General features: G+C 36.7%; 1 protein-coding gene across 4 annotated transcripts in view; it reads right to left on the bottom strand.

Moving 5' to 3' along the window:
* Window positions 1-25,890, bottom strand: part of Orct (Organic cation transporter) — an 86,767-nt gene that overhangs the window by 8,052 nt on the left and 52,825 nt on the right. For all 4 annotated transcript variants that reach the window (XM_081768523.1, XM_081768539.1, XM_081768514.1 and 1 more), the window contains exons 8-11: window positions 20,348-20,562; window positions 19,757-19,938; window positions 17,859-17,995; window positions 12,141-12,236 (exon numbers count right to left, since the gene is read on the bottom strand). In XM_081768523.1, coding sequence (XP_081624649.1) covers window positions 12,141-12,236; window positions 17,859-17,995; window positions 19,757-19,938; window positions 20,348-20,562 — 630 coding nt within the window. The remainder of the gene's footprint in view (window positions 1-12,140; window positions 12,237-17,858; window positions 17,996-19,756; window positions 19,939-20,347; window positions 20,563-25,890) is intronic.

A 25,890-nucleotide genomic window follows, 5' to 3' on the forward strand; every position in this document is an offset into this window, starting at 1 on the left:
ACATCTCGAAGAGCTGGGAACTTTTCTTATCCTTCCCAACACCTTGAATATACAACAGAAGATACGAATAAATGTCAACGGATAGCTAAGCAACACTCTATTTTCAAGCCGACAAAGAACAAAATTTCACTGGAAAATTTTCTGAGCCTCTATAGTCGGTACGGCGTGCTAGAACATTCTTAAATAAATTATGCAGAGTTCTTAGACATTGAAATAAACAATATGATAACTGTTTTGTATTTAGGTTTTAAATTTATATGAACAGTTGCGTTCAGTGTTTCAGACTCGCCAGCTAGTTATTATGATTTCATTTCGTTTTAGTATAGTTTAACATGTTCTCTCTTCTTCTTAGAAATACTCCATGTACACTATGTGATCAAAAGTATCCGGACACCTGGCTGAAAATGACTTACTTAAGTTCGTAGCGGCCTCCATCGGTACTGCTGGAATTCAATACGGTGTTGCCCCAACCTTAGCCTTGATGAAAGCTTCCACTCTAGCAGGCATACTTTCAATCAGGTGCTGAAAGTTTTCTTGGGGAATGGCAGACCATTCTTCACGGAGTGATGAACTGAGGAAAGGTATCGATGTAGGTCGGTGAGGCCAGGCACGTAGTCGGCGTTCCAAAACATCCCAAAGATGTTCTATAGGATTCAAGTCAGGACTCTGTGCAGGCCAGTCCATCACAGGGATGTTGTGGTCGTGTAACCACTCCGCCACAGGCCATGCAGTATGACTCGATCGACAGGTGCTCGATCGTGTTGAAAGATGCAATCGCCATCCCTGAATTGCTCTCTAACAGTGGAAAGCAGGAAGGTGCTTAAAACATCAATGTAGGCCTGCGCTGTGAGAGTGCCACACAAAACAACAAGGGGTGCAAGCCCCCTCCAAGAAAAACATGACCAAACTATACCACCACCATCTCCGAATTTTACTGTTGGCACTACACACGCTGACAGATAACGTTCACCGGGCATTCGCCACACACACACCCTGCCAAAGAATCGCCACATTGTGTACCGTAATTCGTCACTGCACACAACGTTTTTAAACTGTTCAATCGTCCAATGTTTACGCTCCTTACACCAAGCGAGGCGTCGTTAGCCATTTACCTGCGTGATGTGTCGTTTATGGGCAGCCGCTCGACCATGAATTCCAAAAGTTTTTTCACCTCACGCCTAACTGACATAGTACTTGGAGTGGATTCAAATGCAGTTTGGAATTCCTGTGTTATGGTTTGACTAGATGTCTGCCTATTACACTTTACAACCCTCTTCAACTGTCTTCAGTCTCTGTCAGTCAACAGACGAGGTCGGCCTGTACGCTTTTATGCCGTACGTATCCCTTCACGTTTCCACTTCACTATAACATCAGACACAGTGGACCTAGGGATGTTTAGGAGTGTGGATATCTCGCATACAGACTTCTGACACAAGTGACACCCAATCACCTGACTACGTTCGATGTCCGTAAGTTCCGCAGAGCGCCCCATTCTGCTTTCTCACGATGTCTAATGACTACTGAGGTCGCTGATAATGAGTACCTGGCAGTAGGTGGCAGCACAATGCACCTAATATGAAAAACGTATGTTTTGGGGGGTATCCGGATACTTTTGATCAGATAGTGTATATGTACGTGTACAGTGTATGTATATGTACGTATATGTATCTGTATGTATTTGTATATATATATATATATATATATGTATGTATGTATGTATGAGTGTGCATGTGTACGTATGTATGTGTATATATTACTTTTACTGTTTTGGATTATGAATCCCATGTTAATGCAAATAATTAAAAAAAAAGTATGTAATTCTCTCTTTTGCTTATTGTAACTTTTGTTTACTTTGTTTGAATCTATGTATTTTTGCTGTATTTATGAAATTCTTATACTTTATTGTTTGTAAGCCTATTGTAATTGGGGTTTATCTCCTGTAATGGGTGCAAATAAATAAACAAATAAATTTTACGATTCTTCAGTTCGTTGGCTCAATTTAGTCTTAAATGCTCTATGAAAAGAAAAGATTATAAGGTCATTTGGCGACGTCTTGACATTTGACTTGAAGATATGCAGAAATAAGCCATTGGAGCCATCCATTGACATCTGAATGATCTTTCTAAATTCAATGGTGAATATGTTTCTTTCAAAGCTATTAACAGATCAGAAGCTTAAAATTCTCTACAGACGCCGATATCAAATAACGCGTGCACATTTGTACTTTCATGGTAGTCCAGAATCGCACATTCTCCTTCAAGAACTGAATTAGTTCACTTCTAGTATGATGAATTAGTTTACTAACCTATAAACGAATGCTGAATTTAAGTTGACGCTGAATTTTCTTGGCAATCACACTGTTTGGTAACATACTTTTACATCTGGAACAACAGTGAGCATTGATTTTGTTTTTGTAAGCTATCTTTTACGAAAAATCGCTGTAAACTTTTTGTTTCGTCCTCGAACTCGTACCCCTTGCATCGTAGAATCTACATTTGAGTATATAACATCACTAGAAACCTCTAAGTTCTGTACAGATCAAATACAAATAGAATGACACTCCAAGTTAGAAGGTACTGGCATGTTTTCTTTATTCGCAAAGGCATTAACAGTTGTTAATATGGAGATGGACGTGGCATTCTGCATATTTTCTTACTTTTCACGTCACTTGTTACCGCTACCGTTCCATGTTACTAAGCGAAAAGATGCTCAAGCAAGTGTTGCAGCGAGAAGAAAGTTTGTCACTGGTACTTCTCGAATCTACGATAAAATTATCTAACAACCAGGAAGGACTGAATGTGGTCTTGGTATACTTGGAAACCGACATGCTTGTTATCTGCATAGGAACACTAGATTCAATGAACACCGAACACCACAACTATAACGTTTTTACTTTCGATACTGCATATGCAACTTGAATAACCACGCTAAAAGCTATTACTATGAATACCTCCACCCTCTGCTTCTCGAGAACCTTTCTATACAATATATTGCCGAAAATAAAAGCTTGTTGTTGACGATTGTATAAAATATTTTTCTTTTGTCATGTAAGCAGCCTCGGTCCACTGCCTCAAATCAACTTGCACTTACTATTTCTTTTCCTTTTTTGGTGCCTACAGACTTCCAGACCAGCAAGATAGTGCCAATACCAAAGACAGTATGTGCTGATAAATGTGAGAATCAAAGAACGATAAGCTTGCTTACGCATACTTCAAAAATCTAGACAAAGATGCTTTATAGAAGATTGGAATCCAAGGTAGAAGTACTAGCAGATGAACAGGAACGAGGAAAGTAATACTTGGATTAAGAGGATTGCTAAAAGAAAGAATTCGAGTAGGAAAAGCAACTTACGTAGCATTTCTAGACCTGGAAAAAAAAGTTTGGAAACGTACAATGGAACAATATGTTCAAAATTTTGAATAAAGCAAGAATAAATGTCAGGAGCGAAGAATAATATATAACCTGTAGAAAGAACAGAGGGCAATAACCAAAGAAGGAGTGAGAGAAGAAGCAGCAATTCAGAAAAAGGTTAGACAAGGATTTTAATCTCAACATTGAAGAAGCAATAAAACAAATCAAGGACGTTCACAGCACAGGCGTAACTATTCACGGTAAGAAAATACACACGCTTGGTTTGCGGACGATATCATAATGTTGGCAGACAGTGAGAAAAAATTGCAGACAGATCTAAAAGGTATGCAACAGCTACTTAGCAGCAAATTTAACATGAAGATTAACAAGAGCAAGATAAAAGTTATGAGATGTACTAGAAAACAAACAACAGGAAAAATGAATATCAAAACAGGAGATCATCTGGCGGAAAAAGTAGAGAAGTTCTGTTACTTTGGGATTAAAATAACGAGCGATAATAGGTGTAAACAAGATGTAAAATCTAGAATAGCTCAGGCGAAGGCGGCATTTGAAGCAAAACAGAAACTTGTAACCGGAAGCATTGGCATACAATTGAAGAAAAGGTTGATGAAGGCATACGTGTGGAGCGTGGCATTACACGGATGTGAGACATGGATAATAGGAGAAGAGGAAAAATGAAGAATGGAAATCTTTGAAATGTGGTGCTACAGAACAACGATGAAAATTAAATGGACGGACAAGGTATCAAATGAGAGAAGATGAGATAGGATGATTGGACACATTGTAAGACATTTAAGAATCTCGTTAGTATTTATAGAGGAAATTACATAAGAAAAAAATACGTAAAGGAAGGCTGCGATTGAAATATATGGACTAGGGATGGCCAAAATTTTCCGGAATCCGGATTCCGGAAATTTTGTTTTCCGGAATCGGAAAATTTACTTTCCGGAATTCGGAAAAATTCCGGAATTCGGAAAAATTCCGGATTTCGGAAAAATTCCGGAATTCGGAAAAATTCCGGATTTCGGAAAAATTCCGACATTCGGAAAAAATCCGGAATTTAGAAAAATTCCGGAATTCGGAAAAATTCCGGAATTCAGAAAAATTCCGGATTTCGGAAAAATTCCGGAATTCGGAAAAATTCCGGATTTCGGAAAAATTCCGACATTCGGAAAAATTCCGGATTTCGGAAAAATTCCGACATTCGGAAAAATCCGGAATTTAGAAAAATTCCGGAATTCGGAAAAATTCCGGATTTCGGAAAAATTCCGGAATTCAGAAAAAATCCGGAATTTTTCCGAGATCCGGAATTTTTCCGATTTTACTTTCCGGATTCCGGAAAGTAAAAATTCTGGAATTGGCCATCCTTAGCTAGTAGTTGTTAAAAGAGAAACACAATAATGAATAGGCTATATATACTGTATTAATTTCTTGTAGTTGGATATGTCTTTATCATTTACGTAGACAATTGCTACTGCAGTTATTTACTACTTTATGAGAAAGATCTTATTTTCACACACAAAAAAGTCGCCGGTATGTCTCAAACATTATCGCGTTCCCACCTGCAGCTGCTCCAAAGCACTGCAAACTACTTTTTAATCAGGCGAAAGGCAGTGAAGGAAAATAAATCTCAACAAATATTCTAATAACATTCGCTTATTGTCAACATACCTACAGTGAGCGCAGAAAGTGTTCGTACACCGTGCATAGTTTATATTGAAAACAGCTAGCATGAGAACGGGAGGTGGAAAAATATATATATAACCAGAATTAAGACTACACATTCATACATTTTATTTCTATATACAAGAGAAAGGCCAAACAAACACAATCACTGTTTTGTTCAGAAGAAAAGAGAGAATTCCTTTTTTGTAAACGCAAAAAGTCACCGTACACTTATGCTTGAATTAATGCTTATAAAGTATATTACGTTATTTAATATTTTGTGGGATTACCCTGTGCGTTAATGATTGTCTGTAATCTTCGTGGCATTGATTTCACCTGTAGTAGTTCGTAGTTCTGTAGCTTCGGGACTGATTATGTCCCATTCTTCTTGAATAGCTTTTCTTAGGCCTTCTTTAGTAGACAAGCTGTGCCTTCTGATTCTTGTCTCCAGAACAGATCATAGATGTTCTATGGGGTTCATGTCTGGGGATTGGGGAGGTGTGCGAAGCTGTTTCAAGGTATTATAGAGTCAGGGGCGGGTCCAGAGGGGGCAATCGCCCCCCCCCCCACAAGAGGAAACTCTTATTTTATACATAAATAAACCCATCCATAACAAGTTTGGAGCTCTTAAAAGTAGCAGTATTACCGTCGACCGCCCCCCCCAGAAGTCCGTCCTGGATCCGCCCCTGGCAAACCTTGCAGACAGGCCTTGTTCAACAGTACAAACAATAATTGCGATGTATAATGTTTCTATCACTGTGCGAAACCATAAAAAAAATAATAAAAAAAGAACTCGAAGACCAAGAGTGTTGAGTGAACAAGTTAAACGTTACATTATTAGGGAAAGAAAAAAGGTTCCAAAAAGTAGTGCTGTGCAATTGGCAACGGATCTGGAAACACGCGGTGTTAAAGTATCAGCCAGTACAGTGCGGAATATTTGCAGGGTATCATGGTCGGATAGCCAGGAAAATGTTCTGGGTGAACAAGACAAATCGTATAAAGAGACTAAAGTTTGAAAAAGAGTATAAAGATAAGGGATCAGGCTTCTTTCTGGAATAGGGTCATATTTTCGGACGAAAATAAATTTAATTTTATCGAGTCCAATGGGAGGCGTATGGTATGGCGCAAGGTGAATACAGAGATGAATCCTCAAAATCTCGTCTCTAAAGTAAGACACGGAGGAGGGTCCGTGCTCGTCTGGGGTTGTATGAGTGCCTCAGGAGTGGGTCGTCTCCACCTTATCGATGGAGTGATGATCTACAAAGTGTATATTAACATATTAAAGGAATATCTCCATACTAGTGGGCAGAAGATGGTTCTTGAAAACAATTTATTGTTCAGCAAGACAACGACTCCAAACATACAGCGGAAAATACTCGATTGTGGCTACTCTATACAGGGGCGGATCCAGGACGGACTTCTGGGGAAGGGGCGGTCGGCAGTAATACTGCTACTTTTAAGAGCTCCAAACTTGTTATGGATGGGTTTATTTATATATAAAATAAGAAAGTTTCCTCATGTGGGGGGGGGGCGATGGCCCCGATCGCCCCCCTCTGGATCTGCCCCTGAGGTTTGCTATCTTTCTCAAAGACTTACCCTTCTTATGCACTTTAATAATTACTTTTCTTGTCTCCTCATTTGTTTCTGTTCGGTTGCTTCCCATTTCGACAGCCCACCGTGCAGTTTTTTCACTCCTATTCACAACTAAACTCATTCTGTTACTCGTCATGCTATACAGAGGTGTATACTCAGGTGAATACTAGTGAACCCCAGTTGTGGTATCTTTGTTTCGTATTCGTACGTCAGGTGTACGATCACTTTTTGCGTCTACTCTATATATTTTCTACGGAATTTATTTACTTTCTGACCATTAAACTTGTCTTTGTGGTTCTTTATTGATATATTCATAAAGCTTAGTTTTCATTATTCATATTGTGTGTGTTATTACACTTCTTAAATTTTCTGTTTCTTTTTCGCAGGCATTCTCGTTTCAATAGCATAGGTGTACGAACACTTTCTGCGCTCACTGTATGTACAGTAAATACAAATTGACTTTACGAAGTATACAATGTAATTGTTCAATAATTAACATAAGCAGGCATTCATTAATTTATATTAATATAATAGTTAACAAAACTAATAAGCGGGTGATTGATGACTCAGTGGTAGAGTTTTCATCTATGGTATTCTAACCCAGGACATGTGGGTTTTCGATGGCTAATTTTGTGTTCGAAAATTTTCCCGGTGGTACTCTTGGTTCCCTTTCTTATATTTGTTCCATCATCACTCATTAACGAATTTAGTTTATCAAAACTCTATAGCCATATATTCATTCTGTCCGTCAGTGAAACAAACAGTCTCAAGAACTATCTGATGGATTACCAATCAATTTTGGCCATGATGTACAGAGTCAATAGTTAAGAATCGAGTTCCCTGATGAATGTAATATTCAAACCGGAAGCGGTACAAATCAACCATTTCCGGTTTTAACGTTAATCATTATATAGTAAATATGGTAATAGATAGCGAGAAGCGGTTTCCAGTAATCGACATATATAACATTCATGTAGATAGCATGTTACCCAGTTTGTGCATCTGCTGAAAATAATGAGCTTAGGTATTTAGAGAGCATTTTCCGCTTTAGAAAATGTGTGCTTGGTAAAGAATGTAGAGATTTAGCTGAGTCAGGCACGTAGCTAGAATATGGTAATAGGAAGGGGGGGGGGTCTGTCACGAAATACTATGGTTATTTACCAGGGGCTCAATCATTCTAAACTATTTTATTGGCAACATATATTGATTCGTTTAGCCAAGATTTCTAATGGGGGCATGATACTGTGGTTACACACCAGAGGCTCGATCAATCTAAATATTTTACTGACAACATACCCATATTGATTGGTTAGGACAATAAAATGAGGATATATTAGTAAGTATTTTAATAAGAAGCTATGAAGAAATCTCGAGTAAAAAATTATAAAAAAGTATTGAAAAAGATATAGTCTTCCGAGGTCATTCGAACGGTGTCGAGAATTTTGCGTCTGGGAAATTTGCGCCCTACCTCAAGAACAGGGAAAATTGCGCCTGCGATGTACCTCCACCGGGAAGTTTGAGACCTGCGAAATAAAAGAACCTATTGGAGCTTACGCATTTCCTCGGAGGGGCTGACATTACAGCATAAACAATCCTCCCCCCACAACCATGCCATTTGTGATTTATTTTCATTGTGGCTATATAAGGGGAGAATAAACTTCAATATAAGCCAAAAGAACACAACGGATCAACGCAATCACTGCTTCTTCCAGAGATGATTTTGGGGGAACACTGGCCTCCCCAGAGCTCTCAGAGTGCCCCCTCGGAGGAGACCAAAATAATACGTCTATAATATAATAATAAATAGAATAGTACCAGCAGTGACCCCCCTCCGGAATACTAAATGTGCCCCCCGGAACATTTTTCCTGAAAGAACGACTGAACGCAATTGTGTGTTTGAAGTGTAATTCCAGCAAGTAAACACACTGTACATAGTTTTCTTGATAATATTACTGAACTGATTTTACATTCACTTTACATTTTCTTTTCTATATTTTGTGTCCTGAAAAGCCAAACAACTCTCAAGGATTGTGAACAGAGATATCTGGGTAGAGCCAAACAGCCTTTTGTAGATTAAATTATACTCTTTGATTATATTAATAAATAATTATATATCAGTCATTTATACGTTTATTGTAAATTTTGTAGTATAATGAAAAATTGTATTTGTATGGATTGCCCTTTAGTGAACTAAAATTGTATTTTTTTTTCATTTGTTCGGAATATTATAACGGATGGAGTAACTCACTGAGACGATGAGAGGCAAGCCTAGTTCAAGTGCGAGTGGAAGTTACTTTACACAATACAATAATAAGTTGAATTGTAGGGCGCTAACATCCCAGTGCAAATATATAGCCGGCGCATTTTCCCCTCTTTTTGGGGTAGGGCGCAAACATTCCAGTGCAAATATATTGCGAGTGCATTTTTTCCTATTTTTGTGGTAGGGCGCAAAATTCTCGCATTCAAGGAAAATATAATGTCCGTGAAGTTGACAAGCCACTTATGTCAGACTCCAATTTCGACTTTAAACGTCGCTAGTGCTACGTTAGTGTTCGATAGTGACGCAAATCGTTAGTACTCCAACTGCATGCCAACACGCCCACTTCTAAGAATCATCTCAAAAGTGAGGTTAACCATTAGAGCAAGTAAGTGCTCATTGGTGCCATTAACATTAACGTTAAAGCCTCCATCGTACGGCCCTTTGAGTAATAATAACACCACGTTTTTTGCTAGTCTCAATGCGTCCCTATATTCTCGCGAATATTCTGACGTGCCCAAGTTAGTTACTTTTTTTTTGGGACTATTGTTTATGTTATTGTTTATTGTTTATTGCTAGTCTGCAGAGTAGTCCTTACATTAATATGCCATTGTCCTTGATAATCATTGCGTATTTACAAGCAATTTGTTATTACTGTTAGAAGATATCAAAAAACAAGATAAAATATACTACTTAACGGTTCATATTTTTCTTTTACAGTACATAAACGATTAATAATAATAATAATAATAATAATAATAATAATAATAATAATAATAATAATAAGAATAAGAAGAAGAAGCAGAAGAAGAAGACTATTCCAGCATAAAAGTTATCAATTGCATTACACTGGCAACAAGCGACGCATATTTTAACTTCATAAAAAATCGTTTCTCACGATTTTCTGGAAAACTACGTATGATAACATCTTCATTATGTCAAGTTGTTTATCTCAGTGTAATATATGTCTTACCTCTGGACAATATCACAGTAAAACAAAAATTAAATATTAGGAGTACATCGTACTTTTGGACTACATCTCATTAACCATGGGAAGATTGAGTAGTGTATACTTTAAGATATAAGTTTCAGCTTAACTTGCATCATTCATTCTTAGGATTACAAAAAGGAAATTTGTTCGTTTGCATTTGAACAAAATTCTTAGGATTACAAAAAGAAAAAATAATTTTTCCGAATTCCGGAATTTTTCCGAAATCCGGATTTTTTCCGAAATCCGGAATTTTTCCGAATTCCGGATTTTTTCCGAAATCCGGAATTTTTCCGAATTCCGGAATTTTTCCGAAATACGGATTTTTTCCGAATTCCGGAATTTTTCCGAAATCCGGATTTTTTCCGAATTCCGGAATTTTTCCGAATTCCGGATTTTTTCTGAATTCCGGAATTTTTCCGAATTCCGGAATTTCTCCGAATTCCGGAATTTTTCCGAATTCCGGAATTTTTCCGAATTCCGGAATTTTTCCGAATTCCGGAATTTTTCCGAAATACGGATTTTTTCCGAATTCCGGAATTTTTCCGAAATCCGGATTTTTTCCGAAATCCGGAATTTTTCCGAATTCCGGAATTTTCCGATTTTACTTTCCGGATTCCGGAAAGTAAAAATTCCGGAATTGGCCATCCCTAATATGGACCAAATAATACAAAATTTACGGAACAAAACTACATAGAAATGAGAAGTCTGGTTCCCCATGATAAGGAAGGAGAGAAAGCTGTGTCGAACCAATCGAAAGGTTGCTGACCTGAGATGATGCTTTTCTTTTTAGGACACAGCCAGCTTTTGTGTTTAGTCTAAGCATTTAAGCATTGTTAAGTTTCTAAGAAATGAAAATGACGAACTAAAACATGTAAGCAATGAAGCATGATCCCGCTCTTATAGTACGATAATAAAGCGTATACAGTCATTTTCAAGTTGTTATTTATTAATTTCGAACTTCTACTAATAATGCCTTTATTACTTTGTACGAGGCAGCTGAACCACACATTGGGGTGTGCCTATTTTCTCCTCTCTGCTCGCCGCAAGGACAAGTGTGATTATATCGTACGTGAGGCCAGATATTTAAGGTGGATCACTAGGTGTTCTCAGTGCTATGCTAAACGTTGCTTGAATAGTGCGGCGTTGCCAGATGGTGTCGAGTGTTTATTGATGACAGATAATAAAGGAAGTAATCATGGAAATTAGTTTTCGACCCTTACCTAATTCATAGCTATGTTTCGCTTCTCGAACTGCAACGCTAGAATCTAGGAATTTTCTTACTGTGGCTACCACACTAAACGTACAAATTTGGCAACAACGCATTATGGCGTTCTGCGCATGTTTCTTCTCAAAATCTATTTCCTTAAATGTAAATTAATATTTAAATAAAATGTGAAGCGTAACACGAAAAATGGTCAAACAATGTACCTATTTCGTAATAAGATTGTTACTTTAAAATTCTTTACACATACAAATAAAACATTTCATAAAACTGAGCACTTCTACTAAGGTCTAAGAGCAAGTGCCATCTTGTGCGCTCATTGTAAAACGAATCAAATATTTTCTTTTATTTGTTACATTTTTCAATATCAGGAGACACAACCAAATGAATCGGTGTCTTGTGCTGTAGCTGAAACAATACTCTATCTTATAGTACAATATTTATAACATGTAAAGTTTCATTGTGCAGTAGTTACGGAAATATGTACTGACTTCCGAGTGGTGATCCACCTTAAAGGGTTGTTCTGTGACAGCAGCGGACGCTAGAAAGAATCAACCCAGAACACATGAACAGAAGGTACCAACAATCATTGTGACTTCACTTTATTGCTATATCTGTCATGGGCATCAATTAAGGTTGGAAAGTTAAATAATAAAATACTAAAACTTGTGTTGGGTCGTTCCTCATTCGTATACAGGAAGAAATGTCCATAATTGTTTATTTTTTTATTTATTTATTTTTTGGATTAATTGGGAAGGCATATGATTACATTACAGAACCATCCCTGTCACACTGTTAAAAACAACTGATTAATCCTCCAATTTTCAATCTAAACACAACAGTTAATAACTTTTTATATTCACACTCGATAAAAAAAAATTGTTTTAAAGATTTATATATATCACTCGAAATTTCAAATATTAGGTAAGAACAAAGTTCATCATCTGAGCGACTGTTATACCAAGTAGTTTATACCTACAGTAACTATTTCACATTAAGAACCTTTAAAATTTAAAATATACATAAAAATTGGTACTCACTTTTCTGCTTCGCCGTCTACAAATCTCGCTTTCTGAAGTTCAACAACTGCTCCATCTTGTTCTGGGACTAGACCAACTTTATCTCTCAACGTTACTCTAAAAGTTAAGATAAAGTTAATAATTAACATGCAGAAACTGCAACAGGAATTTTATCGTGGAAAGCTACATTATGTACCATGTAATTTATAAAGGTAACCAAGAAATTTCTGTCGCTTTTTGTGGAGGTCTGTGTTCTATTAGCCCTCACACCGTAAGTTGAATGCGAATGGGGATAAGGCGAAGGTCAGTAGTTGGTGTGGGTATATCCAACATACTACTTGGTTGTGGCATTTCAGTTACTCCGGGAACTTGCGTAAGGACAGAGTGAACATGAAACCTCCACAGACCGTCATAAGAGCTTATATGCTGTACAAGTTCAAACTGGGGTCAAACGTCGCTACAGCGGGGCCGAAGATATGCCAGGCCTTTGGTAAGGGTGTTGTGACTACGTGGACAGTGCAGCGGTGGTTAACACGTTTAAGGACGGTGACGAAACACTCGAAGATGCACCACATGCCGGAAGATGCACCACGTGCCACATGTACAAAATGAAGATCTTCACGCAGCAATTGAGGCAAACGATGGCCAGACACGTGAGGAATTGGGACTTCAATTCAGTATGAGTGGAGAAACCATTCGGCAGCACCTCCATCAACTTGGGAAGCACTATGGGAAGCGGAAGTTGGGTCGATGGGCCCCACATGATATGACTCCGGGCTAGAAGGCAATGCGAGTAGACACCTGTGTTTCTTTGCTGTCCCGTCTGAGGAAGAAACCATTTCTGGACAGGGTGTTGACATGTGATGAGAAGTGGGTCTTGTACGAAGCTCCACGGCGCCGTCATCATTGGTTAGCATCCCATGAACCAGTTCCAAAACAGCCGAACCAGAAGGTCCTCCTGTGTGTTTGGTGGACTGCTCGCGGCATCGTAAATCAGGAATTGCTACCAGTTGGTCAGAGCATCAATGTAACTGTGTACTGTCAGCAGTCGAGCCGTGTTTAAGAGAAATTCAAAACTCTGGAGATGGCACTTCTGAGTCGCAAAAGTGTCCTCCTGTTACAGGACAACGCTAAACTCCATGTGGCTAGGATGACCCGGTACACCATTCTACGCTTTGGACGGGAAACACTATTGTATTCGCCATACTCCCCGGACATTGCACCATCCGATCATCATCTGTTCCATTCCTTGGACAGTCACCTTCGAGGACTCCAATTCAAATCCCTAGTAGAGGTGCAAAATGCACTTGATACCTTCTCCGCTTCACAGTCCATCAAGTTCTACCGCGATGGAATCCAGGGTCTTTCAGAACGTTGGCAGAAGGTCGTCGATGCTGATGGGGACTATTTTTCATCTTCCAGGTACGTCTTAAGTGGCATATCGATGTTCGAAGGTGACAGAACTTTCTTGGTTATCTTTATATACACACACGAAGTCTGTCCTGAAAGTATCGAGCCATATAGTAAAAAACTTTATATATTTAGTAAAGTGTACCCAATACAAGAAACATTGTAAGACCAGAACGCTTCAGTCTCCTTTCAAGTACGCACTTTAAGATATTACACACTTCGCTCAGTAGAGTTTCCACTATTCAAAACATTCCACGAAGTTATAATGTGGAATTGCGAATAACTACCTTTTCGTATTGGCATGGATCTCATTGATGGTATAGAATATCTTACCTTGGAAAGATGATTTAAATTCTGGGACCAGTCAGAAATCGTACGGCAACAAATCTGGGCTGCAAGATTGCTAACACATGAGCAATTTAATGTGTGATGAATGAGCGAACGCATTGTGCTTAAGAAACCGTCAATCATCAGCTGCAAAGAATTGTGGCCATTTTTGTCGTAATGCATTCGCAACCGATGAAGAGCTTCCTGATCAAAGAGCATAGTTAAAATGAACTTAAGCAAGCTGCGTTTTTTCCGCACTTTATTTGAACTTGGTGAACCAAGAGACTACCATTACAACAACTCAGAATTCGTTCCCGGATCATAACCTCATATTTCGTCTCTGGTTATTACCTTTTTAAAGAAATCTGATTCATTGATAACAGTGTAAAGCAAGTCATTAGCAACTGCAGCTAGATTTTCCTTCTTCTCTTGTAACAGTAGCTGCCGAACAAATTTTGCCGCGATAAGTTTCATGCCAAGGTTTTCCATCAAAATTTCAGACACAGTAATGTTTGGAATCTTCAGCTTATTTTTTAGTTCTCGGACTGTAAGTCACCGATCTTTGTTGACTGCATTTCCGTACGTTCAACATTTGTCAGTGTTCTGCTTGTCTTCCAGAACGGGAACACTTGCAATAGATTCTCGGCCATCTCTGAATTGCTTGCATCGTGTTTCATTCGTACTGCACTCATTGCATCGTTACCGAAAGTTTTCTGAATCATCCGAATAGTTCCACCTTAATACTAAATTTAATGAAAAACTGCTGTTCTACTCGCTGAGCCATTACAAATGGGACGGTCATACACTTATTACGTGTATTTACTCAGTGACTTTTAAATCCCAACATAGCCAATGAAGATGTCCTTGTCCCTGCATGCGCATTACAGTCTACCTTCATTAGCTACCAAATTACATTGTAGCTGCGCAAACCATTCTCATTATATATATTAACACTGGCTCGATACTTTTGGGACAGACATCATATACAGGGTGGACCAGTAATCTTTAAAAGCCTGTGTGACTTTTAAACTAATACACAAAAGGAGCTGAAATTTTGTACGAAGCACAAATATTGACAGGGAAAAATGGTTTGATATACACTACAACAATACTAGATTAAAAGTGTTGCTAACACAAGAACAATTTGTATTTTTTCAAACGGCATTACATTAGATTATTACATATTTCAAATCGATATGCTAAATACACGAACACCTCATATGTTAGTCAGTTACAAAGTAAGACGTTACAGTATCAAAAGCATCCAAATTTTGGAGGTCTCTATAACTAATAAAGCAATTATTAGGAATACAATTTAGATTTCTGGGCTTTCGGCATCTACAGCCCTCTTAGCCCGTCACGTATGAGGGATGACATCCCTCGGCGATCACACTAACCCAGGAAGAAAGGAATGGAGAAGGCAGAAAGTGGCTGGAACCATTATGTTAGATACCATCCCGGCATTTGACTGGTGGAATGAGGAAAAGCCAGGAAAAACTTACTCACGATGGCTAATCTGAAAAAGATTTAACACTTTTTCGATCGAGTGTCCCCATCAGGAATAGAACCCGGCACCGCTCCATCGAAGACAAAAGCTTTAGATACTACGCTACACGGAACCACTATAGAGCAATTGAGACGGACAGAGTAATGCACACCCAAAGCACCTTAGTGTCAAAAATCAAGATATGACAAATTTTAAATAGGAAGAGTATTATGAAAAATTATTATTATTTTAAGTTTTCTTTCGAAAAACTGCTCATACAAGTACCACATTCAATCACGTAGATGATTATCAATATACGTAAAGCTTATACTGCCGTTTACAGTACTCTGATATCTCAGACTGTCCGGAAGATATGAAATCACAGATTAAGATTGCTAATTATATTGCTTAAAATGACGTGTATTTGTGGGAAATTTTAAAATTTGTTGCAATATGTTGATTCTCTTTGCTTTTATAATAATACAGCAACAGTTTTTATAGTTGTAATTATAAGTTCTCGCAACTACAGAATTTTAAGCAATGTTACAAACTTTTCTGATGTTTATTATACATCTAAAACAGTTTGAGATATTGAATCTCTGTAAATGGCGTTACAATCTTTATATCTATTGAAAATCATTTACGCGATTGACTGTGATACTTATCTAAACAATTCTTCGAAAAAGTCAAATTTTCAATCTCTTGTAACTTTGTTTCCACTTATCGGAAATCCTTCGTATCTTGAACATAGTATTCGACATTAAAGTACTTCGGATGTGCATTATCCCGTTCATCTCGCTTGAGTTATTAGTGTCGTAGAGGTATTCAAAGTTTGGATATTTTTGATATTGTAGTGTTCTTAGTCTGTAACACTGAATAACAAATGTAACATTAAGAGACGTAGTGCCATTTGAAACAATATAACTTTATGTGGGTTCGCAACATTGCTAATCTAGTGGTATTGCAAAACATGTCAAACAATGTCTCCCCGCCGACATTTGCATCGTGGAAAATTCAGTGTATTTTATCTATTGTTGTTTCAAGATAAATGATCCACCCTTACTCACTAACAGACGACTGTCACATTAGTTCGGACAATAATTTATTTTTTGAAAAATTTTTTTTCTTCATTAAAGTAAGTTAGTAAAATGTGAGAGGATACACTTCAGGTGCATTCCTTGTGGGCACAAGCATAAAATGTATAAAGTTAAAATTCTGAATGCGGTTGATTCTACAGTGAGAACAATTTAGATACAAAGTATTGGTTGTTTTAAAATTTGTACGGTAATTTTAATGTTCTAGTATACAACAACAAGAGTGCACCTTCGTGGTCACGCTTTTAACGGGAATCATTGGTTCGAATCTGATGGAGGGCTCTGAAGAAACCCGAGTAATGATTCAGATGACATTTTAAGCAGAAGTTTCATATAGCCTCCAAGCTGAAATGGGACGTTAAATCCGATTCTCAATTAACTAATCACAACCAAAATATCTTCACATGGAACTATATCACTACTAGCTATCGTTATTCTTTCAAATATTTTCGAACAAGAAGGGAATTTTAGCACCATTCTTTCTTTTCTTTTAGTATTCATTTTTTCTTTTAGTTGATATGCAGATTACAATAAAGTCATAAGAAAGAAAAATAGTTGGAACAAAAAGAGAGTCATACAAGAATATTACATTAACGCAGACAAGCTATCTACGACCAGCGAACGTTACTTGAGTAAAAACAATGTGTGTGGAGTGCATAGTTTTAATCGGAAAGCCTCTGGCTAGGTTCCTGCGGTGTTAAATCGGGTTTTCTAGGGCACCGGATTATCTATGCACTAAATTTTATTTTAACAAAAGAGACACTGACCAAAGCTTAAAACCCACTTTATTTTAAATTTTATTGATTATTAAATGTACGTAGTATTGCACTAAGGCATCAATGATATATTTCTTGGTTTCATCCAGATCAAAACTGAGAATCAACATACACGCATGCACACAAACAAAAGATATCATATCCATATAGAAGCTTCAAGTTTTGGTTTGAAGCAGTCTGTGTTCTATATGAGTGCCCAGTGGAACCTGCTTTTACAAAAACGCGTGATTTATTTCTAAGCCTGATATATATATATATATCTACAGTATCTCTACTTCTTAGGATTACTTTTAGGAAGCTCGAGTAACTTGGATAGAATCTACTGTTTCTTGAATAAGATATGGATAAGCTTTTGACATCGCTATCCCGATCGATACACGCACAGACCAAAAAATGGGTCAAATGAGATTTTATGTACCAATAGGCGTCAAATGACACGTTCCCATTGAATATTTTATTGTTTTTTCATAATACGTTGATTAAGTCTCAAAAGTATTCTCGTCACTAGTGTGGAATATAAGTCTGTATTCAGCTCCAAAGCTTAGCTCAAAACTTAACACGAATCACATGAATTAAAAGCCAACACGAGTCCTACACAAGAAGAAACTTTGAGAAATCCCAGTTAAGACAAAAACAAATTACTTACTTTCCGAAGCGCTCTCCATCTTCGATAGTTTCAGGTAGTTTGTGCTTCAAAGTTTCAGGTAAAAGGAGAGCTAGAAGTCCAGCCACAAACGCAAGAGCCCCAAATATTATGAGAGGCAAAGGCTTCCAATATAGAGTCTGTCAGAAAAAAAGTGGATTATACAACCATATAGAAAAAGTACAATAAGTAACTTTTATTCTATAAAGGCACATTAGCCAAAATGTTCACTTAACATCTGTTTGTTTGTTTGGAGTGTAAAAGCCCTTTTAGACGCCAAGGCTATATATGACACGGATCTCCGACTTACAGTGGCATTCCAACCACACGAAGTCTGAACGGTAATTAAAGGAAACTTCTTCACCAAAAGAAAAAGAAAAGCACTAACCAGTTACTCTCTTTGAGCTTTTATACTTTCTTCTTTGAGATGCTGCGCTGGCGCTTCTTCTGTCCCATTATTGCTTCATTGCTTTCTGTTAACTTCTTCAGAAATGAGACCCAGTACGATTTTTTTAATGATCTTTACAAATATATCCCCAAAGAAGATAGGAACAGAAGCAACAAAATGATAATCATAAAGGATATAATTAATAGGATGTCTGTCTAGTTCTGATTCGACATGAAGTCTTACACTGTTACAAAAGTTCATCGTCTCAACAAATATGCCAAGGTAAGTGCAGATTATTGTTAAAGGTATATGTATATTATAGATTTAGTAGTACTTTGGAATATATTATTATTATTATTATTTGGGCCGTGGTGGTTCAGTGATAGAGCGCTCACCTCAGGCATGTGGAGTCCCTGGTTCGATCGCAGCTCCTGCCAAGTGGGCTTTGTGGTGCACAAATGCCGTGTGCATGTTTTTTCGGGGTTCACCTGTTTCATCCCACTTTCGTCATTCCACTATTATCTTCTACCTCATCATTACCGTCTCCCTTAGCCTCGGTGCATAATCGTAGACAATAATAATAATAATAATAATAATAATAATAATAATAATAATAATAATAATAATAATAATAATAATAATAATAATTTTTAGGTTTCTAGCCTATTATTATTCATCTGCTCAATTTTTCTCTTTAACGTATTATATATTGCAGGAATCAAGAAATAGTACAATTATAAGTTATCGCTAACTTTTTAGAATTTATTTTCGGTATCTTCTTTATATCATAATTCTCTATATGTAGTTTTCTAATATTTATACAGTATTGTTGAGATTATCCTCATTGCTCAGGAGTTAGTCGACTAAGCCTACAATACTTGAACTCGTGTTTCTGGGCAATGAGAAACGTCTGTACAGAACTATTTTACTATTAATAAATAGTATTTGTTTTATATTCGAGGAAATAATGACTTATTTAGATGCAATGAGCAAATGAAATCCTGAAAACTTTCTGGTTACAAGTTAGGCAAATGCAGTGGCTGTTGTAGTTTTCTTTTTAAACTTAATTGGTAATCGTGAGCCAGCAATACATATTATACTTAATAAAACTAATATATATATATTTTTTTTCTGTTCTGTTAAGTTTTCCACTTTCGTCTACGTAGTTTCAATATTGTCATTTCTGACAAGTTGTTTGATGTTCTCACTGAGATAGACAACAATTTATGTTCGTCAAGGATTGCTGTTTTACACAACAACTGGTGAGTTCAATGTACTCCCGTTTCCTCCTACTTTATCATACCACTAATTCTTCCATCATTATTCATTTGCTTTAACATCGTCTCCCTTAGCCTAAAGGGCAAAATTGTGGAACGTTAAACTCACAGATTTTCGATACAAGCAGGGTTCGATTACACAGGTAGGCACAAAGAATATCTGTTAAAAAAAGAAACATATCCTAAAATACTAATATAATATTCACTACAACATACTTAAATAATAATTAACTTACCAACAAATTCACATAGGGGGCTAAGATGCCTCCTATTCGTGCACACATAGAACTAGTGCCAATTCCAACATTTCGGATCACTGTGGGAAACTGCTCTGCTGAGAACACATAAATGACGCCATAGGATGAAGTGATTGCCAATTTACCAATCATGGCCAGAGTGACTAACAACCACACCATATCTTAAATATTGGAAAAACGAAATATATCAATCAATACGGTCGCATGTTTCATGAGGTCATACATAGAAACTGAGCATATGTCCTATTAGAAATTAACTATGCCTTTATGAATATCAATATTTGAGACAAGATAAAAAAAAATGAAATTGTCAAAATAGAAGCACAGTTTATTTTAGTCAGAAGTATGTAATATCTGTTTAAAATATGATATACTATAGCAAATAAATTATACATGTCATTCCCATTAACGTAAACAGTATTTTAAGTTGTTGCAAATTACTTAGCGAATTAATAAACAATGCTCAATGTTATTTTTATGTTTTCATGGTATCAGGAAAATTCTATCCTGACAATTCTAGATTCAGCATTCTATGATTATATTCTAAGTCAGAAGAAAAGTTCTATATACCTTCAGGCACAAATATTGTAAGTAGGAGTGCGGACCCTCCAACAAGCATACTGCCACATAATGTGAACTTTCTGCCCCAACGATTTAATGTCAGCAACAAAAATGTGTAGGCTGGAACTTCCACAGCACCTGATATCACAAAGTTCAAGTAGTCATTGCCTCCCAAATTCGAGGTGTTCAAAGACAAGCCATAGTACGTACCGCTATTCACCAGCCTACAATATTCATAAAGATTTTTATTTAAGCGTTTTCACAAGAAAATATTATTGATAATTTATGCGTATAAAGTATTATATAAATTTGGTAAGAAAAACTTAATCCTCAAACTTATTTTGTTAATAATTTATTTAGCTGTTTTATTGCTTATAAGATTTGTTAATTGTTCTTACATAATATTACATTTACCTATAAGGTTCCTAATTTTTTCAAAATATAATTTTTTAAATGAACAGCAAAAACTGGTGTTGCCAATAATCACATATGGCAGAAAAGCTATAACGGTATAATATTTTTGTAAGAAAAAAATTAATTAAATGTACTTGGGACACAAAAGGGAATGAAAATTTCGAATGGCAGAGAGGTTCAAATATATACCATTAAGTATTGCTATAAAGCGGCAGGTGGTGCATCTAAACGAATGAGAGTTTAAACGTATACAGAACGGAACAAGTGAGAAGATGGTGTATAGATGGTATATGTAGAAATAGATAAACAGCCGGCTTGTTTGGATGAAGTTTTTTTTTGTTATATAAAAATGGACTTGTTTTGAAAAAAAAAACTGCACATTATGTTTTTTTTTGTTTTACTTTTTTTTTTTTTTTTTTTGCTTTACTTGTTATGATTTTCTTATTGAAGTATTACATCTGTTTTCTTGTAGTGGATTCTACAATTTAAAAAGTGTCTTTACAATATTCACTACTTATGAATTGTATGTTCAGTCTAGGCCTCGCTATCTTTAATAGTTTTCGAAATGGCATTTCATTGGTAGCGAGTAAGTATAAGTTATGAAACCCAACACAGCACAGTGACATGTTGGTTGCCTAACAACCTTATCAAATTCCTTAAAGTCATACGTTTTAACATGTGTATTGTACGGGTTGCCTAAATTTAAACTGGCAGACACGAAAAATGTATCATAAACCAAGAAACAGATACAAAGCCATATTTGGTTTGGTATAGAATTTCGCTTCCATTTCGTTCTCCGTTCGAGAAACACTTTATTTTGAGCTTCAGATATTCTACTGGAATCTAATATAAGTTCAATTTACAAAATTAAAGCCATAAATAGCCATTTGGGTATGATACTAGTTTAACGGTAGTTAGTAAAAGTTCATTATTTACTGAATTTATTGTATTCCTTCTTTCTTTACATCGTGTCAATGTATTTGAAATAGGAAACTTGGCTATAGTGTTTTCAATTTTCTCCAGCTCGAATTTTAACAACTCAATTAATGCTATGTATATAGATAGATATTCCTGGTCTGCGAAACCTATTACATAAAAGGTATCTTTAGCTCCAAAAAGAAACTAGTTTGAACTGAAGCTTTAGTTTATACATAAATTCTAAACGATAACTTTATTCCACTAGGTCTAATTACTACATTTTCACAGCAGTTATTTCTAACACTATTCAATTTTCACTAAAACGTTTATGTCGTAGATCATTACTCTTAATAGCTCTACAAACAATTCATTCCAACTTGAAAGCCCACTTCGTCCACCTAATTGCCTTTCTCTTTCCTATCAAGAGATCAATTCCTTGATTATTGAATTTTCATATTTTTTATCTTCAGAATACTGCTTTTAAAAAATCCTTTTTCGTGTTATAAGAAAAAATAAAGGCAGAATGTACTGTTATTTCTTTATTAAAGTTGAAATGTTGAAAAAAGCCCGAAATCTCCCATGAAAAAAGCATTTTTCCCCGAGCCCTTGTACGTCTAGGTATAAGTATAATGTGAGCTCGTATTCAATAACAGATTCGGTTAAGAGTAGTAAGTATTTGTAACCCCTGTAATACTGTTCTGATACACAAGACGAAGGTACGTCAGCAGACTGTTTAAATAAGGATGAAGTTTATATTCCTATAAAAAGTAAATAAAGTTAAAGTAAAGCCTACTTGCTAAAATTAAAGCGAGTATAAGCAAGCTTTTACCATTCGATTCAATCGCCATTTATATGCCTCTCCGTCTGTCTTTCTGTTTGTTCCAATGATAACTTCTGTGAGTTTTTTTCGATATTAATTAAATTAAATATTTTTCCGATTTGCATCATATGTCCTCTTTCAATCTTAGGAAATAAGTCTATTGTTTGAGGTTCAATTCCGTCAAGAATAAAGGAGTAACTTCGCTCCAACTTCTTCAAATGAACAATATGAAAAATTTTAGTCCATTCACGTCTTATTTCTGGGTTCTCGTACGCAACATGGAGGATACTCTTTTAATAATAATCAAAAAGGAAAAGAAAAAAGAGAAAACAATAGCATTATTTTCTTGGGAAGTTACAAAAATATTATCATTTATTGAGATGATGCGTCTCGTAAACCATAAATCAGTTAATTATATCCCTCGCAACCTATAATATCACTTATTTCTATTACTTTTTTACTCTTGATGAATGGCATTTTGTGAAAGGCATTTTACGAACATTGGAAGCAGGTCAATGCAAAAACCAGGCATACGCTATTCCACCGAATCTACAATATCTTCTCATGTCTGAAAACAATGCCAATAAAGTAATCCAAAAATCAGATTAATTCGTTCATCGCTCCTTTCCTGGTCTCCAATCAATGAATTAAAACACAGATCAATATGCGTAAGTCTGACGTAAAACACAGTTTGGTGGGAATAGGCTGAAAAAGAAAGTTATATACGCATTTGACTTATGATTCGAGATGCCTTTTGTCGTTCTGTTGCTCATCAAATGTCTGGCCTACGGCTGCATCGCTTCTGTGACTATTACATCACCTACTTTTTCAGGTAAGTAAATTACAATACAAATTTGATAAAAATAGGTAAATTCATGCTCTCAACATAAAGAAGGAAACTAATTACAAAATCAACAATCGAGTATACGAGTAATAGCCTAAAACAAAAGAAAGATCTAGCGTAGAATGTTATTCATTACACATTATTCAGTATTTTATGTTCTTATTCTGTATTATTAATAAATATGTTAAGCAAAATATTCTCATTTACAAAGTACTCATGCCACTAATTGACAAACAAGACCTATGAACTTTACTTTTCTACTTGTGTTTAACGTACCGCCATTCCTTACAAATAGACGTGACAGTATTTCCTGCAAGAACCAAAAAAGATAAAATAATAAAATAAACAAAGCCTATCTCCTAGATTACTAATTGAGCCAATACATACACAGCTACATACTTTTTTCTCACACAAGTACTACCTAACTGTTAAAAAAGTATTTACGGTAAATTTAATAAAGATCACTCCATTATAATGCAATACGAAGTACATTTTTTGAGACTTATGAATAATCTCTACTATTTTGGTTTCTTAGCAGCCACTTGGGATTAGTAGGGAAATTAATAATTAAAAAGTCGACAATCAAGTATACGAGTAATGGTCATTAATAGCTCAAAATAATACAAAGATCTACCGTAGAGTGTTATTTTTTTATACAATATTATGTAGTATATGTATAGCAATAGTATTATTCAGTGTATGCATCGTATAACAGTACAATATTATTCAATAACGACGAACCTTCCCCTCCCTCCGCTTCACTCCATTTGTTTTTCTACGCTTACAATCACTATTCTCGTCAATACACGCCACGAAATTATATCTGCTGTTGTCGATCTCAAAAATGTATGAACTTCATACTGTACGTACGATCAGAAACAATATTAACTGTAAGTTGGAGGTATAAGAAATGATAGCTACTTGGGAGAGGGAGGGTACAACGTAGGGGAGGGGAATAAATATTTAAAAATGATCGAAAATGACTAATATTTGGTATAGGAATTAATTCGTGCGGTTGGACAAGAGATGGCGCAACGAACGGAGCGTCCCACAGTTCCGTGTATCCACACATGTGTTGCAAACCCCTGTCATCGCGTGTCGTTCGTAGTATAGGGCAGTGGATTAAAGCGTCAACAACACCAGTTTGTAGTTAAGTGAACATGGCGCAATTTGTGCCTGATAAAGTGTTTTTGCGGGGTGTCCTGCTGCATTACTTTAACATGCAGAAAAGTGCGACTGAAAGTCATCGTATTTTGGTGGAAGTGTATGGTAACCATGCTCTAGCTGAGCGAACGTGTCAGAAGTGGTTTGCACGGTTTAGAAGTGGTGATTTCGGCTTGGCAGACCAAGAGCGAGCTGGACAGCCAAAAAAATTTCAAGACGAAGAATTGACAGCATTGCTCGAGCAGGATTCGTGTCAAACGCAGGAACAACTTGCAGCAGCATTAGGCGTTGATCAAACAACAGTCTCCAAACGCTTGAAAGCCATGGGAATGATTCAAAAGATGTCACATTGGGTTCCACATGAATTGAAAGACAGAGACGTTGAAAGACGAAAAACCATTTGCGAATTGCTGCTTCAACGACAGAGCAGAAAGGGGTTTCTGCATCGAATTATTACGGGTGATGAGAAGTGGATCCATTACGAGAACCCTAAACGAAAAAAGGCCTGAGTGAAACCAGGTGAACCAGGTCCATCACAACCAAAACGAGATATTCACTGTGCAAAGGTTATGCTGTGCATATGGTGGGATATGAAAGGTGTGGTGTACTATGAGCTGCTGCAACCGGGTGAAACTATGAATGGAGAACGTTATCGACGACAATTAATGCGTTTGAAGCAAGCTCTGGCCAGAACACGACCAGAATGGGAGAACAGACATGATAAACTTATTGTTCAACATGATAACGCTCGCCCACATGTCGCAAAACCGGTCAAACCTATTTAGAAAATGTCGGATGGGAAGTTTTACCCCACCCGCCGTATTCACCAGACGTTGCTCCTTCGGACTACTACTTGTTCGATTGCATGAACAACGATTTCATTGGACAGCGGTTTACTTCTTCAGAAGATATCGAAACATGGGTCTCTGACTGGATCGCTTCCAAGGATGAGGACTTCTTTCGCCACGGAATCCGTACATTGCCTGACAGATGGGCGAAAGTGGTGGCTAGCGATGGACAATATTTTTCTTAAGGTATTTATGTATTTTGTGTTTGTACTACAGCTTCCATGTGTGCGTACCAACCGCACGAATTAATTCCTAGACCAAATATTAGTGTCGAAGCGATAGTTTTAGGAGTAGCTGAGATTAACAGTGACAATTCTGATGCCGTGTGCCGCAGCACGGAGAAGAGGGAGCTATATATACCGGAGGGGACGGAAATTTAAAAGTGATCAAAAATGACCGATATTAGTGTTGAATCCATAGTTTTTGGGATCGATAAAAGGAACAGTGACACTTCTGCTGCTGTTTCAATCCAAATTCAGCCCTGATAATTGGGAAGGGGGAGTACAACGTAGGGAAGGGAGATAAACATTTAAAAATGATCGAA

This window comes from Thermobia domestica, chromosome 1 (assembly GCF_964235325.1).
Source record: "Thermobia domestica chromosome 1, izTheDome1.hap1.1, whole genome shotgun sequence".
Taxonomy (NCBI): Eukaryota; Metazoa; Arthropoda; class Insecta; order Zygentoma; family Lepismatidae; genus Thermobia; species Thermobia domestica.